Here is an 18,075-nt window from a genome sequence, read left to right on the forward strand (position 1 = left end):
TGAAGTGTGTTTATAAGGTTCTCAGAGCCCAGTGTAAATGATGCTACAGTAATCTAGATATGCCCTCAGAACTGCTATTGTCATCTCCACCCACTGGTCACTTCAGAGGAGTGGAAGGGGTTTGGACAGCTGCAGATTGATGCCATTGACACATATGGAATGGGGAATGAAGGAGAGATCAGAATCAAATATGACTGCCCGATTCATGAGTCTCAATGAAGCGGAAGGTGATGTTTCATTATTGGTGGGTCACTTGGATGGCAGCGAGCTGGATTCATGACCTCCCATTCTATGGATTTCTACTTAGCCTCCTCTCAGGCAAAAGGGACCTCCTGTCGGTCACAAAGCCTCCCTCTGCTTCTTTGAGATTCACGACTTTTCAGATGCTAAGATGAATTTTGTGAAATACCTACTTCTGCCAATCAGATGCTACCACTTGTATCTTTAACAATGCCCTCCAGATCCACCTAATAGGAATTGCAAATAAACTACTAGAATGCATGCCACTGTATGGAAACACACTTCCTATACTTGTTCGAATCTATGTATATGGTATTCCTGTAACGCAAAACTACAAAAGGCAGTGGAATGCTGTACATGGTCAAAGACAAACATGGCAACAGCGACTGATAGGAGAGGAAGCTGAGCTGTGAAAAGTTAATGCATTGTGATGTAGTGTTCTTTAAAGTGGTGAGTGTTCAGCACCAAAACTGGAGCAGCATTTGAGCAGTTCCGATGGATAAGGGGATGTTGTGCCAAATCCTGGGTATATAGATGGAAAAGGCCTTCTGTCTTGTTTTTTCTTTTCTACACTCCTTATGGCCATATGTATCAAGGCAAAATGGGTTCGCAAACACCGAAATTAGCAGAATTCCGGCGTTTGCGAACCCATTTTCGCTAATTGGTATGTATGAAACATATTTGTTGCAAAATAAGGAATCACAAAATTTGCCATTCCTTAGTTTGCGATTGCATTTATGGAATTGCAAATTTTGCGATTCCTTAAATGCAATGTATCAAGGAAAAAAACATTCCAAAATGCCATTAAGGAATCGCAAATTACCACCAACTTCTAGTTGGTGGTAAGTTGCGAATTATTTCAAAAAAGCATTATTTTAAAAATCCAAAGGTGCCATGTGACGCTCATACATGCCCTTAGGGCATGTATGTGCGCCATATGCACACACATGTCATTTTCAGAGGTGCAGCAGGGTGTTCTTGAGACACCCCTGCACCTTTGAAAATATTCACAATTTGCAATTAGCAAATTGCAATTCGCAATTTCCCCTTCATTCCTATGGGCCTCCTGGCCCATAGAAATGAAAGAGAAATTATTCCTTAATTGTGATTAGCAATTTGCTAATCGCAATTATGGAATTTTAAGGAATCGCTAAAAAGAAGCAATTTTCTACATACATACCATTTTGCGATTTCTAAATAGCGATTCCTTAAAAATCGCTTTTTAGGAACCGCAAAACGGAATGTTGATACATATGGCCCTTAGACTCCAGTCTGATAGTGTCCTGGCTGCGGGTAAGCTGAGAGCTGCCACTATCACTGTGTTATACTAAAAACACTATATTCTGCATACCCACACAAAATGGTGTCACTTGTACCACATCCACCTCACAATGTGCAGTAATCAACTGATTAATCTACTCATGTCTCAACTTATGTACTGCGTTATTAACAGTGTACTGCAGTGCTTTTGGAAGGAGTAAACAAGAAAAAATACATCCAAAACAAATACACAAAATGAACTACAAGCACACTTCTCTAGAACCTTTGCTTTTACCTAGAACCGCTAGAACCTTTTAGTGGCGACTACTCCGCTAAGGCGGAGGAGCATCGCCCTACTGCCAGAGCAGCAAAAGAAGTAAAAAATTAAATGATAATAATGGAATGTTATTATCGTTTTATTTTTCCCTCCTGCTGAGGCTGTGCGTGTGGGGGCGGGGCGGAGCTGCAGGGGAGGAGTGGTAGAATACTCCTGTTCGCAATGATGGTTTGGTCGAACTGTCATGCGCACTTTTCTGTTCTCCGTGCAGGCTTCATTACAGTCTGCATAGAGAACATGCTCACCCCTCCTGCCCCTGTCTGAGCGCTGTGTCACAGCGCTCAGACCAATCACAATGCTGCATTGCAGCGTTGAGATTGGCTTAGGGATGGAAGCCTGGCTGCCTGCTTCCTTTTCCAAGTCAGACACAGGTGAGCAGGAGAGAAGACGTGGGACCCGGCGGCAGCAAGGTAAGTTTGATTTTTAAAAAATGTAAAGAAAAAAAAGAAGCCCGTGCCTGAACCCTCCCACCTTTCCCCCTTGCACCTACCCCATACCCTCGAGCCGTGCCAGCCGGCCCTGCCTTTGCTATGCAAGGCTTTGCAAGGCTGCTCACGGACATTCCGAGGAAACAATCCGCGAAACCAGCATTGAAGGCACTGCATTGGCTCCCCGTGCGGGAGAGAGTGACTTTTAAAGCACTCTGTACCGCTCATAAAATTCTTGCAGGCAAGGGTCCCCTTATTTTAAAAAATCTAGTGACTCCCTACAAAGCTGGCAGAACGTTGCGGTCAGACACAAAACATCTCTTGATGGTGCCCAGAGTCAAAAAGGCCCGCACTGGTGGGAGAAGATTTTCATTTAACACGGCAAAGCTCTGGAACTCGCTTCCCCTGAAACTCCGAGCTGAGCCCTGCACACTGCGTTTCCGCAAGGGTCTTAAAACCTTCCTGTTCCCAGCATAACGCCTCGATGCTGTCTCCTTTTACCATCCGATGTTGTCTTGAAGCGCCGGGATGCCCTAGGGTAGCTGCGCGCTATATAAGATTTTAAAATAAAATTAAAATAAATAAATCTACCTAATGTTCCATCTCTAGTCCCATTCGTAGCCCCTCAGCAACAAATAAGAGGATGTTGCAGAGGCTAGAGCAAGTGCACGGGTAGGACAAGGGGTGAACGAATTCCCTAATCCTCTAATGTTACCAGGGAAAAACAGGGCGTGGGAACTACCGCCTGCCTATGGATGCCTTGTGGTGAAAGATAGGTCACATAAGCTGCTTCTCCCTTCCCAGTAGTGCCTAGACTCACTTGCATTCTAGGAGGTATACTATTCCAAATTCCTGCGGCCCCTAAAGCAAGTCGTTGTAACGACTTGTGTGGCAAAGTTACTTGTGGTAACGTCGGTGTAGTGACTTAGTGGTAAATGCATACTGGGTTCCATCATAAAACCCCCTGCTCCCCCACCTTTGGCTTCAAAGAGGTGGCAATAGGAAGCTCGTAGAGTCCCTGTAGGGAGCAGAAGCAATGCTGGGAATGAAGCCACTTTGTCATCTCCTGGACCAGCTAATGGCTGAAATCCATAAGGATTGTCCTGCTGAGTGCCACCTGCTGCTGTGTACAAAGGCACCCCACCTGGCCGCTGATGCAGAACTGACAGAGGGGCACTTGTAGCTAATCCTGGTTCAAATACATCAGCTTCGCAGGCTTTGAAAAAGTACTTGTGCAATGCAGAGGAACTATCATGTTTAGATTCCTTCAAGCTCAAATTTCAAGGAACTTTTAAAAGTAAAAGGTAGAGAGTATGCTCTCCCACTAAAGGTAAAGAGAGACAGAATTAATGACTCGATGTAAATAATTTGAATCGTTTACTTAAAAAAAAAATTAGTTTGAAGCATATGCATTGCCCTATTTCTTAATGTAACATGTCTTGTAGCTGATGTTACTTTAAGGACTATCATTTTCGGCCATATTCTTTCTAAATTGCATTTAGTTATTTTGACTATCGCAGCCTATGCTATATTGTCTGCTCTAATTCGTTTGTTTTTCTAAGTATGGGTGTGCTGGTCTAGCCCCTCCCCCCAAGCACCATTTTTAATTTTCACCATCCAAGTCGGAAGTTTCACCCATCTGCAGTACAGTTTCTAAGATCAATTTCTCCTGCATCTTTCAGGGTCCACTCCTTGTCCTCAACATGTCTCGTTACCAAATAGAGCTCAAACTCTTCCCTCTTTAGTTTGGCGTGGGAATATTGACTTGCATTACACACCTGCAATGCCCAACTTACTCCTACCTTCCCTTCAGAACCTGCAGAATATGTCAGCATAGTTTACGAGTGGCCTTGGGTGCTGGGGCCATGTGTGAGCCGCCACCTGGACACTATACTTAATGTCAGCGAAGGCATGAACTTAGTTCAAGCCTGCCTGCTTGCTGCATTGGGCCATCCTCAAGACATTCTTGCCTTCATTATGCTCAGCCCAGCCACACCTGGGTACCATTCTAAGTGGTAGGAATACAAAGACTGGAGTTAGAACTTTATGTGCTGAGGCATCCCGAACCTGGCTCACCACTCCGCTTGAGGACCACTGAGATATTCTATAAACACCCCAAATCTGTTACGGTTTATTGATACCCCAGTGCCAGAATATGGTGTACAGAGGCTGACATTCAGGTCTTCATCGCATTTTGAGACCCAAAGGGTCTGTATAATGTAATATTTGATATGTGGGTTTAATTATGTATCAGATGTATGACCATAGGGTTTTTACCGTTTTTTATGACACTTTTATGTATGTATTGTGTCTTTTATGATTCTGAACTATCGAATAAAGACTGAACTGAACTGAACTGTAATATACCTTCACCTTTGAGGCTATTTGTGTGTTTACGGGGCTGCAACGGCCAAATGGGGCAGTACCTTTAAAGCATGAGGCAATTCTTTTTGTTGGTATATTTTTATTGAGAATTACATGTCAATATATAAACAATAAGTTAAAAAAAGAAAATTAAGCAATAAATCAAATTATGATCACACAAGAAATTACTATGAAATCGCAACTTCTCAGATTTCTAAACACAAATAATCATAATACAGTCGTTAATAGATACAATCTATGAGATACTAATAAAACCATGAAAGGAAGGCGGACAAGGGACAAGATGATGTAGATAGTGTACAAAATGTATTAAACCATATATTATAGATGGGAAACAGCCACTACAACCCAGCTGTTTCCACACTATACTTAACCACGCATGCTTTACAACGCATGAGTGGTTACCACGTATAGCCTTTACCACGCATTCCTTTACTACAAAATACGTAGTAAAGGAATGTGAGTAAAAGAAAGAAATACAAAAGGGGGCTCGAGGGAGTCTCCCCCCCAATAAAAACACACACGAGTGGGTTTAATTAAAAGAAATAAAAGTCTTACCTATAAAAAGCTCTTCCATGTGTCCGTCTTTCAATGAGCCTCAATACCTACATAATAACGTACGTGCGTCTACGTACTGAATTAACAAAAAAATAGAAGAAGGACCACATAAACAGAGAATGAAGAAGGAGAAGTTTGTCAATAGAAAAATAAGGAAAACTGTGAGTAATTTTATTTTTATATAATAATTTAAAATAGGCATATTTAAAAATGGATTTATAGTTATATTTGAGAATATTTCTGGATACTTGAATTTGTACTTTGGCATATGATGGTTGTGACTAGGCATTTGATTATGTTCATGATTATTGAAAGTTGTATTTTGCCATTTGATGCTGTGCCTAGACCAAATGTGGTTTTGCCTGGAGATGCAAGGCTCTGCATAGGCTTATATGGCTATATTTGTCATATGATAGCTTAACTGGGTATATGAAGTCTGGCATTTAAGGTTCCTTTGGGCATATAGTTATTTTGCCTGGTCATGGAAAAATTACAATGGCTGTGCTGCAAGCATATTATGTATCCCTGGCATATAATGGGAGATCCCTGGGTGATAGATGGACATTATCTCAAATAAACTTGAAGCTTTTTCGCCATTTTATTGAACATGCACATTATTGTATATGTTCAGTGGAATCAATTTCAGTAATGTCACCAGGGCCAAAGGTTGTGCACTGGAGATTTTGGGGAATCGACCCCCTCTTACCCTCCTTGCATTCGATACATCTGTTTAAATGAAATTGTGGAAACCAGAGAAATTCATTCTGCATTTTCCTGTATGCTTTTTCACATTTTCATGAAAGTTGAAGTCTGATCTATATATACATGTATGATGATCGAATATTACCTTTGGAGAATTATCTGAAAATAGCAGGGAATAACATAATGCATCTGGCGCAGTTCTCTTACGCTAAAGGGAAATGACATCAACTAATCCTATAATCATTAAAAATAGTAAAATGTTAATTTGGTTAGTTTGTGCTTCTTTTTCCATCCACATGCCCACTCGGCCTATGACTAATAACTGCAGTTTTGTGGAATGGCAAAGCTGACATCTGGCTATGAGGATGAGCAGATGAGAGCTCAGTTAATTCTGAACAAACTCGGGATCCATTTTCATTTCTGCTCCGAAACAGGGCAGATGTGCATAAAGTTTATTACACCTTTACTTCCGTGTACGTGATCCCTAGGCTCTTCCAGGTCATTGTGATTAAATGCGGAAATGGAGGACGTTGAGTGAAAATAGACGATCATTCATCATAGGACCACAGAATCATCGACACAAAGATGCTGTACACAATATGTAAAGACCTCCCCCAATGAGATAGGACTGAATACGTAATGAATTAATTTTCAAGTTGAGTAAAGTTGAATGTAGTGTGTAGAAAGATCGGGAGTCACACACAGGTTGAGTTGAAGTCCAAGTAATTTATTGTAGGTTTCAAGGTACAGAACCTCATCCACAAAACTCCTCCTCTCCTCCAACCTTTAGTCCCTTCTGAATCATAACATTCTAGGTCTTACCAGTACACTCTCTTTACCGCTGCAGCCGCTATTTTTTGGAAGGGAGCAGTCTAGCTGCTCATTCCATCATCAACGTAAAACAAAAGCCTGCTACAGACCCGCCACAAGCGCGCCAAGGGCAAGCCCATCTGCGTCCTTCCATGCCGGATCTCATTTTTACCACTTTCAGGTCTCTTCAAGCTGACACTCCACTCCCCCTAACCTGGACTAACCATTTTCTGATAGGTTTTCAGATTCCCACCATGATCACGTAGGCCAAACCAACAGCTCAGAAGCTCATTAGTGCGAGAACATGGAAAAAGCTAACTTTGGAAACATTCTTTCTTTTTCCCGCCCCCATCCCAGATATTTCCAGAACATAAATTTAGCGTTAGCTCAATTTCATGACACCTTTTTATATGCATTTGACATTTTTGTCCTCCAAAAGCAACTTCCTGCTAAAATGTGCAGACCCAACGCTTCGTGGTACGCAGCCGAATTCAAAAACGACAAATAAGTTGCAAGAGAGTAGAATGTAATGGAGAGCTTCTAAATCAAATAGAGCCAAGCACACATATAAATCAGCTCCTTATGACTGCCACTGCACAATAAGATTAGCTTGAAGGCATATCATTGTCAAAAAGACAGAGCAAGCAGGCAATTCCTCGAAGGAACTATATAAAATCCTAAACGACTTTGGTAAACCTCAAGCCTGCTCTGCTGCCCTTCTTGCTTCACAATTACTTTGTGACACCTTAACCTGTCACAATCAAACTAAAATCAATAATATCTACAGTAGTTTACATTCAGTGGCTAATGCACCAGATTATGTCCAAAACCACTGAACCACCTCAAACGATTACATCTGTTATACTGGAAAGATTTGAGCCTATCTCTAAATCCCAGATGCATGACCCGCTGGTTAAAGCAAAATCCGGTTTACCCTCTGATCTCTGCCCCTCTTATATCACTACCACTGTCTCCTCTCCTCTTGCACCAGTTATCTCAGCTTTGTGCAGCCAGTCTCTGACTCTAGCCTCTATTCCACAACTTTGGAAAGCAGCTCATGTTACACCAATCCTGAAAAAATGTATGCAGACCTGGCAACCCATCTAACTTATTTTTTGCATCAGGCATCTATCATTTGCAAGAGAAGGAGAAACACATAAAGCAATCCCGGAGGATGAGAAAGGTGGAAAAATGTCACAAAGGGAGAAAGCAGGAATCTGCAAGAGTGAGATAAAGGGACAGGGATTGTCTGGTAGTGGATTGAAGAAGCCTAAGGCGAATTGAAGGCTACACGGCTGTGTTATTCAGGGCACTGACTTTTAATTGCACTGGCTGCATGCTTCTGAGCAGAGCTTAAGGCCATGGCACTCTTTCATTAATAAATACACACTGATCATCGTACTTTGATGTAAAGCAAGGGAATGACAGAGAAGGGAGAATGAGGAAAAGGGAGAAATAGAATGATAGGAAAAAATGAGGGAAAAGGAAGATAAAAACCTGCTAGAGTGAAATAAATAGGCAGTAAGTGCATGGTGGGGGAAAGAAATAGGCATGATGAGGAATCCGGCCTAGAAAGTCTTGGTATTCGGTAAACCATAATAATTCCGTTGCACTTCTGCAGGGATCTAAGAAGACCCTTTTTTTCCTTTTTCTTTACAAATAAAAACTCCCAGGCATGACACCATCTCTATTGGCCTGAACCCCCATCAGCCCACTGTGGATTGCCTATCATGGCAGGTCTGGTCACTCAGTGGACTAGTGCATCTGCTAGAGGGATCTTTGGTTGATCACAATGAGGCAGTTACAAGGGGATGTCGCCACTAGAACGTCACTATTAGTGACATTCAGGTGACGATATCCCCTTCTCTTATTTAGAAAGCGGTGTTAAGCCACTTAATGTGGCTTTATGCCACCTTATAAATAAGGTGCCTTTTCACACTTCACTAAGCGTGAACGGGGCGTGCAATGGGTGTTGCAGTGGGTGTTCTGCCGCAACAAACATTGCTATTTGACGCTGTTCCATATTTACAAGCAGTACTAAAAACTAAGGCCAGATAAAACCCCGTCTTAGGATGTCAATACGAGGAGAAATCATTAATTTTGCTCTTTCTATGTGTGCTGTGTTCTGCAGCACACATAGAAACAGCAAATTGCCTTTCAAGATGGAGGGAAGGACACCTTCCTGCACATGAACATCGCCCCTGCAGCGCATGCATCCTTGCAACATGGCACACGGGTGCGTGCGCTAGTGCTAGGCAGCTTATTAAGCGCTAGTGCTATAGGAAATGCAAGGGTGCGCCGTATTTTTGTAAATACAGTGGAGTCCTGCGTTTCAAATTTTTTGGAATACGATGTTACCAATTTTGGCGCAACACTGCACTCTGATATTTTATTGTGTGTTATGGATTGCCTAAGAAGCTGTTTTAGGACCTGGTGAGAGTTGTTGGGGCATCAACAGGGCCCATGTACAGGTGGGCAGGAGTGGCCCAGTACGCTGCCCATGTTTTCTGTTGTGGCCTTGGGATCCTGTAAAAGGGCGTGTGGAGGGAGCAAATACTAGCTTTGCACCATAGGAAATGTGTGTAAGTGGGTGCAGGACATCTATCAGCCTTTCCACCACTGCAGTGAACTTCCATTTACTATAGGAAAGATCCTTCTGGAGCCACTGCTTGTCTCTCTGGCTCACTCTATACATCCCCCCTGGTCCCAGCAAAAAGAGATAAATTGCATCTTGCCACCGTTGCAGTGGAGCCCCACCTCACCAAGGCCATGGAAGAGGAAGGAAGGAAAGGAGGCTTCACCCAGAGCCCTGATTGTGATGCTGAGGGAAAGACGTGAATTGAACAGCGACGATGAGCTCCACCTGCACGATGGATCGAAAAGAAAGCCCACTCTGACATCGGTGTTCTCATGTCTTCCTTGTGCCTCGTCCCATCTGCCACCTTCCATGCATGCTCACTTGCTTTTCTCCTTTTCCTTCTCTCTTTCTGAACACCTTGAACGCTTGCTTGCCCTCTTACTTTAAACGTGTTCTTCTCCTGCACCTATTTCTATCTTTTCTCGACCACTTCAAGACCATTTCATCTGTTCATCATTGGCACCCTTGTGCTGCTGCAGTATGGAGGGGACTGTCCTCATTGTTTGCCCCTCTGTGTCTGCCCATAGAGAGGCAGGATTTGTGCTTGTTCTATATATGAGTCTAAGTTCTGAGGGGGGGGCATCCCTGCCTGGTCAGTCGAGATACAGGTAGGGGTCTTCTGTTTCCCTTCTTCTTTTTTTTTTTAAACAGTTCTTTATTCAGTACATTTTTGCATTAGTCCCTTCCCAACTTTAATCCCTCCCCACCCATGCCCAGCCAGCTTATACACTTTTTTGGTCAAGAATTTCATTACGAAAACATAAATATATACACTTATTTCACTAGTTTGTGCTAAATATGGTAACATACAATTAATGACATACTAGCACATTGTTAAAGAAAAAGGGAAAGGAGAAGAAAAGAAAAATAGCTAGAATATTAAATCCATAAATTATAAAAGTTAGGGATATTTATTTTCTATTTCCATACTCATTCGTCCATTTGTTTGCATACTATTAAGTCATGTTATTTTCACATGACTTATAAGTTACTTGTTGCCTATCATTATTCGTTATTTTGCAGCCAATTAATTAGGGGGCCCCAGATCTCGAGACCCCTTTTTTTCTTATGTATCCCCTTCCTCCTGTATATAGCTATTTCTAGGCTATAGCTAGCTAGAAGTCTTGATCGCCACTGTTGGAATAGCGGAGGCGTTGGATCCAGCCATCCAGTTGCCAAACAGATCCTAAAGATGGCCATAGATATAGATATCAAGCCCTGTGTTTCCCTGGATCTTAGACCTTGTTCTAATCCCAACATTATTTCTGTTGTCGTGATAACAATTGGACTTTGAAAAATTTCAGAAAGAAATTTAGAAATGTCTGATCTGATTATAGTTAGTGAGTGGCATGTGGCAAATATATGCACTATATCGGCGGCATGTGTAGCACATTTTGGACAATTCGTACCTTTACCCATACTCCATTTGGCAATCTGAGACGGTGTGTAATATAGTTGAAAGAAAGTCTTATAATATTGAGCCTGTAATTTCGTAGATATTAGTGATGTTTGAGAGAGTTGAAATGCTGATTGTACGCCGTCTATAGTGATATTTAGTTTATTTTGCCACTTAAGACTATATTTATCCAGATCATCTGGTAGTAGTGAGATTAAAGATTTATAAAAATCTCCTATTTTCATAGGGGTCTTGCCTATAATATATTCTATAATCGGGACTTTATGAAACTCGGCCCTGCCTCCCCCTTTTTTTATTATGAAATCTCTAATTTGGAGGTATTTAAAAAAATCCCTATGTTCAAGCCCAAATTCCATCTTTAGTTCCTCAAAAGATTTAATGGCCAATGGTGAAAAAAATACCCCCAAATGTGTTATCCCAGTGTTGATCCATCTGATCGTGCATGTATCATGAAATATTCCTGGGAGGTTGTAATTTCGGATGAGATTAGTATAATGAGAGTATCTGCCTATTCCTAGTAATTTCCGGATGTTAGACCAAGCGCTGTAGATACCTAACAGTGTTTTAAATCGTACTTTTTTGAAGTGATTGTCGTATGTTAGTCGCCATAAATGATCACCGGTTTCTGCTCCCAGAATAAGTCTGCGCGGAGAGGGGACGTCCCCTTCAATAATCCGAGAATCATCCGACATAAGTAATCCTTTGCTGTAGCTCAACAATGAAGCCCACCAATATATTTTAAGATTTGGGGCTGCAAGACCCCCTCTCATTCTTGGAAGTGAGATGTGCTTATATGCTCGACGTGTCTTTTGATATCCCCATATGAATCGAGAAAAAAGTGTTTCGATTTGTTTGAATATTAGTGTATAGAAATTTAAACATATAGTGCGGAAAAAAATATAAAAACTTCGGTAAATAAATCATTTTAATTACATTGCATCTCCCTATAAGAGTTAAATGTAAATTATTTAGTCTGCTCAAGCTGTCCGATGTTTGTTTTAGGAGGGGATCTATGTGGATTTTGACAAGTTCGTTCAGATTAGAGGTGATATTAACGCCGAGATATGTAGCATTTCTAACTATTCTTTCATCGCTTAAATTTATATTCTTGTTGATTATTATCAGGGTTTTGTTTTCGTTTAATTTATACCCCGAGATTTCTCCAAAACGTAGGGCCTCTTCTTCTAAAGTAGGGCCTCTTCTTCTAGCGTAGGGCCTCTTCTTCTAACGTAGGGCCTCTTCTTCTAACGTAGGGCCTCTTCTTCTACGTAGGGCCTCTTCTTCTAACGTAGGGCCTCTTCTTCTAATGTTTCCCTTCTTCTGGCTCCATACAACAAATCACCATCTAATGCGCTATGTAATGAGAGCAGCACATTATTCCAGCCACACTATTTCATCCTCACTGGCCTCTTCCACTGCACTATCAACAACATGTAAGTCACATATGTTTTTACAAGTCGAGAGGGATTACTATTAGTGGGGGTGGGGACTTTCGAGGGTCACAAGAGTCAACACCTATTTCAAACCTTTGCTTTGATTTATTTTGTGACAAGCCCCTGAGGCATGTGTCTGCTTGGCCCCTTACTGCACAAATCACATGGACCCCCCATGGATGACCCTTTCCTACTAATACTCAAATCTAGACTGCCTTCAAAGGTTATACAGTTTTGTATCGACTGATGAAGTCATATTAGCCCCCATAATTATTTCTATTCCCTACAATATTACCTAAGTATACCTATCATGGTCTACATTTGGACACTCACAATTTAAAAAATGTCAATATAAATTTGCATGGTCTAAAGAAAAAAATAAATTTGCATCGATGAGCCACCCTCCTGGATGACGGACATTATTGTCAGAAACAAAAGCTTTCCAGGGATCAAATAGTGTCTATTTCCGAAAACCTTCCCTTGAAATATAGAAACACAGATCTCTTCAGCCATGCCCAATGTTCAGCGGTGATATCTTCTGCTTCATTCGTGCTTGTCTTTCTGCTGAATTCTCTTGGTGCCAAGAATAGTTTATGCTAGAGCATCACGAGAAAGCTGAAGAGGATTACCAGAATAGGAGATCATTTCTAAATCTGTGCTGCAAGGGCAGTCAGTGGCTCAAACCCTTTCTAGGTCGGATGTGACGTAAAGCAATCACTATCTTTCAGTGGGCAGTGCCCCCCTCAATTTGCCGGTGGCTAAAATTTCCAATAAGGCAACACTTATTCCGGGAAGGTGTGCAGTTTATCTCAGTTAAAATTGACCAATTATTTACTTCTTTTCCAGGGGCAACGACAGGTGCCGCCACTTTGTCATCAACCAATTACGAAATGGACATTACATTGTTTCAGGAGACACTTGTGCACACAAGAGCCTCGCCGCACTCATCAACTACTACAAGACTTCACACATTGAACCTTTTGGAGAACTACTCACAGCCTGCTGCTCCCAGGTACACACATTATGAGAAATGTATTTGAGTTCAGTGACAGCTTGCACAGTTACAGGAGATGGTTGAAATTGCTAATGAATGCCGTTTTGTAGTTATCAATGGTTGATTCTATTGTTTCTCGTATAAAAAATAAATGTGGGTCCTATTTATGAGCCAGTGTGTGTCGCTCTTGCGGCATGAGACGTGGTGTAAGGGCAATGCCAACCTCACATGTGATTTATGAAGCAGCGCAAGGCTACCTTGCTTGGCTCTGAGTGGCTCCATACTATGGTGGAAGGCACCGGAGCACAATAGCTGCGTTGCCTCACTCTTCCCTCGGAAGGGGTTCCATGGGCGTTGCGTGGGTGTTCCCAAACAACTCCCATGCTTTTGACACATTCCCAGATTCACCAGAACTGGTAGAGCTGGTAATGAGCCAAAAAGATACGCCTTCTCGGTGAGGCTTTCACCGCGTTATTTTCTCTTTCTATGCACTCTGCATTCTGCAGCACACATAGAAAGAGGAAAAGGCCTCTCAGGATTGTGTTTGTGCAGGACGTTGCCCCTTTCTAAACAAAAACAATCCTGCATGCAACGCAGGCACCCTGTGTTGGCGCTAGGCTGCCAAAAGGGAGCCAGTGCAGGGAAAAGGCAGGAATGCATAGTACTATCTTAAATATGGCACAGTTCTGCCCTTTCCATGTCACGCAGTGAGTCTGCACTGCATGACCTTCTCGTAAATTGGCCTCATAATTTTTAAGTCTTCGACATACCATTAAACCTGCTTCTACCAGTCTATTGTTTTGAATTCCGCACAGTAGTATGCTCTGGCTTCTCTCATGTGCCAGCCTAAGGTTCCTGGAGTGATAATACAGTTTGAGCTATCTAAGCAGAAAAGGCATATGGCGACCTCTTCAGGGGCCACACACCATCTTCAAAACTGCTGGGTTAACCTATCTGGTTGCTGCAAGGTTGACTTCACTGATCTTTGCTGTTCCACAGTTTTGCTAGCTAATGCTACTGCTGTAAGATATTGATGCCATCAACCACTGCTGTCATGCTACTCCGCATTCAAGTGGTGATGTTAAACTTACCCAGGAGGCAGCTCTATATTGGCCCGATTCACAGAACTAACTTAAGACAAAATCCTAAACTTACTACCATTATGGTATTCACATAAAGCACTTACTCGTTTTGGTATTCACAGAAGGCACTTCCTCATTTTGGTATTCACAGAAGTTAGGAGTCCTAACTTTAGGATTCCTAAATGCCTTCTGTGAATACCGAAAGTCTTAAAGTTAGGATTCCTCTCAGTTTAGGAGTAGTAAAGTTAGGACTCCTAAATGTACAACTGCTAAATTGAGAAACATCCTAACTTTCAGACTTTTGGTATTCACAGAAGGCATTTAGGAGTCCTAAAGTTAGGACTCCTAATTTCTGTGAATACTGAAATGAGTAAGTGCCTTCTTTGAATACCAAAAGGAGTAAGTGCCTTCTGTGAATAACAAAATTGTAGTAAGTTTAGGATTTTGTCTTAAGTTAGCTCAGTGAATCGGGCCCTATGTAACTAGTATTGCTTATTATGCCAGTGTACATCTTAGTGCACATGATGCCACTCAGTGTGCCTCTTTGCTTCTTAATTTGCCATGGTGACATTGGATATGCTAAAAATGTCCATGGAATGACTTGTCATTCCAAGGGCTGCTCAGTATATATTGGTGATGCTCACTAGGCAAGGGGCTGCTCTGTATGCCAGGAGCTGCTCAGTATGCATCTGGAAAGCTTGGTATGTGAAGGCCGCTGCTCAGTATACATTGTTAATGTTTAGTATGCCAGAACAGTACACATCGGTGATGCTCAAGATGTCAGGGGCTGCTCAGTATGCATTGATATGTATAGCAGGAGTTCCTCGGTGTGAATTTGCCATGCCCAGTATGCCAGTGGCTGATCATTAGCCATTGACATCACTTACAAATTCACCGGCTGTTCAGTTTGCCTTGTTTTTTTTTTTTTTTTTTTTTTTTTTGAAAACCTTTATTGTGCTTCAAGTCAGAACAAATACGGGCCTACAACCTTCCGGCCGGCCACGAAAACATCTGTGCATCAATGCAACTTTACGGCGACACAGTAATATCATTCGTTATAGGCAAGCATTCAAGGGGTCACACTGTAATGATCACATTACCATGTCCCAGGATCGGTTAAGGTTAATTTTAAGGTTTTCATCGCGACAATGAAAGTCAGGTCTTACTATTCCGCACTGATACCAACAAAAAGAGAAAACTAGGGCCATGTAGGTGGGACTCAACAGCAAACAGTCGGTTAGAGCAGCGCTACTCGCGGCATGTAAGTCCCAGCCAGAGGACGGTCACACAGCCTGCACATCCCAAAGGAGGACGCTACATACCCAACCAACACCGCGCCACCACCCATCCCCCAGTCTGCCTAACACGGGCCTAGAAAAGAAACAATAGAAAGAACAAAAGGCACCATAGAAATTAACACCAACTAAAACATACCCCCCCACCCTACACACATGCAGAGGCTACGGCCTGCCCCCCCCCCTAGCAGAGTGTTTCATCTCCCCAAAAACCCGAAATGCAGTAAGAGAAGAGAATTCGAGAAGAAGAAAGAAAAGGGAAAAGGAAGGGAAAAAGAGACACAAAGCACATAAGCCCCGGGAGAAAAAGAAGAGTACACTACCCAACTACTCCCAGGAAAGGGAAGGGGAAGAGGGGAAAAAGCGGGGAGGAGCCCACCCAACAACCAAATTCCCGGTCTCCCTCGCCGCCATTACATCCTGCGCCCTATACAACACGGTGTCAGAATCTATAAACCCGGTGGACCCGAATCAAGAACATCCAGTACCCCACCACATCACAAGTCCTCCCCCCAGCTTAAGAGGTGAATCTCAGGGGAATTCGACAGCGACAAGTAGCAAACATCAGGATATTATAGAGTACTCAGCCAGTATTGCAAAGTGTGTGCCAGTCCAGGTCTCCGCCAGCCGATCTATCCAAAGCGACAACCACCATATCATCACCCCTGTCCGGACCGGCAAAAATGTTTCAGGCCTGTCCATTGCGGCGAAGCACCTCCAACCGGGACAAAGAAGCAAAATGGCCGCTCACGAAGAAAGAGAACAATGAAGACGGATCGTGTCGCAGGGTCCCAAGACCAAGAGTTACGTGTCACTGCTGTTTCAGGGAAAAATACAGCCAAGGTCGCATTTGGCAAGGAAAGTGAGGAACTGGGTTCCGATAGAGAGCTCTGAGGCAGAACCACAGCGTTCAAAGTGAAGGGCGTCTGCGCTACTGTATCCTCGTCGAGGAGCAGGCAAGTTACATTGTAACCATAAGTACGCCGCACCACCGTCCCATCGCTCGGCAACATTGTGTCCCTTCCAGGAGAGAGCAGGGGCGGCGGAAGATACTCAAGCCGGGGCTGTTCCGTGGCAGTCATCGCGTCGTCGAGTCTCCGGGCCAGTGCCCGGGCAGTGCTCCGCATCTCCACCCTCAACGCCACTAGGGCAGCCAGGACCTCGCCACGGGTCGGGTCACGCAGTTGCAGACACCGGTCCCCACAATCCCGCCGCTCCCCCGGTACTGTCAGTGGCACCGGGGCATGTAGGCAAGCAAATACACTGTACACAGGGTCAGCCTGTGTCCCAACAAGAAGGGCAGGCGCCATGGTCGCCTCAGCTGCAGACAATCCGTGAGAAGACGGGGGTGCCCAATGAAGCCAAAAATTCCAGGAGCCAGCCACCGGGGGAGCACCGAAGAGAGCCGGGAACAGCACAGGGAGAGGCACTCCACGCTGATCGTGAGAACCGGCCGTCCCCCGCAGGAAGATGCACCAAAATGGAGTCTGCCCGTTACTCGACAGAGTGGCAGGGGAGAATCAGTCACGGGAGCCTCCAGCTTCAGCACGACATAGGCAGCGCGAGGGGGGATTCTGGCCCAGACAGAAGGGTCCGACCCCGATCGCGCGGACAGCGCATTAGACCCCCGTGATCAGCAGCAGCACCCCAGCTCGTCTTGTCGTCCACGTCCCTCGGCGGTCAGCGGCAGCCAGCAACACAGGTACCGGGGGAAGCGTTGGAGGTCAGAGTAAACGCCGAATATGCAGCCAAATCCGCCGGCAAAGGTGTCGGAAGAACGCCAATCACTTCTGCGCCAATTTCCCACGGCATTGAAGCGGCGCAGGTCAGGAGAAGTGAGCAGGATTGTCGAAGGAAGCCAGGCGGCTCGCGGAGCCGGGAGCTCAAGCATCCGTCCCGTCCGCCATCTTGGCTCCTCCCAGTTTGCCTTGTTGATGTTCACTGTGGCAGGCAGGGGCTGTTGTGAATGCACTGCTGACGAACAGTACTTGTAGTTGATGCTAAAATGCCAGAATGTTGCTCAGTGTGCATCTGTGACAGTCACGATGTCAAGGAGCTGCTCATCTACCCGAGGTGCTGTACACACGTACCAGGGTTTCTCTTTCTCACACTCAGATCCTTGAGGCTCCATCTCCAATGTCAGATTAACATGGAGCCTTATGATGCCCATCGGTAGCGGCCCCCACCTCCCCCCCAGCGCCTTGAGACCCTCACAGTTATGTAGTGCGCATAACAAATGACTGATTGATTGATTGATCGGTGCTGCATACTGAGAGGTTGGAATGGTAAACCAGTGTTAGGTTCTCTCGAAGGGATGGGTGAGACAGGTTCTATTCTTCTCCCCTCCACACTCTAAATTTGCTGAAGCTCCTACATGTGGTGTGGAAATGAGTGGTAGGAGTAGCATCTCCTGACCCTTTACTCTCTCACAGATGCCTCTGAGACCTCTAGGAAGCCACTGAAGCAGTTAGTAGATGGATGCAGATAGAAAACTAC

The 18,075-nt window shown here is 43.9% G+C and overlaps 1 protein-coding gene across 1 annotated transcript in view; it reads left to right on the forward strand.

Moving 5' to 3' along the window:
* The window catches only part of SH2D7 (SH2 domain containing 7), a 165,595-nt gene that overhangs the window by 52,490 nt on the left and 95,030 nt on the right, over positions 1 to 18,075 (forward strand). Inside the window, exon 3 of the mRNA XM_086959406.1 lies at positions 13,055 to 13,220. Within this exon, the coding sequence (XP_086815532.1) occupies positions 13,055 to 13,220 (166 nt within the window). The remainder of the gene's footprint in view (positions 1 to 13,054; positions 13,221 to 18,075) is intronic.

This window comes from Lissotriton vulgaris, chromosome 2_2 (assembly GCF_964263255.1).
Source record: "Lissotriton vulgaris chromosome 2_2, aLisVul1.2, whole genome shotgun sequence".
Classification (NCBI taxonomy): domain Eukaryota; kingdom Metazoa; phylum Chordata; class Amphibia; order Caudata; family Salamandridae; genus Lissotriton; species Lissotriton vulgaris.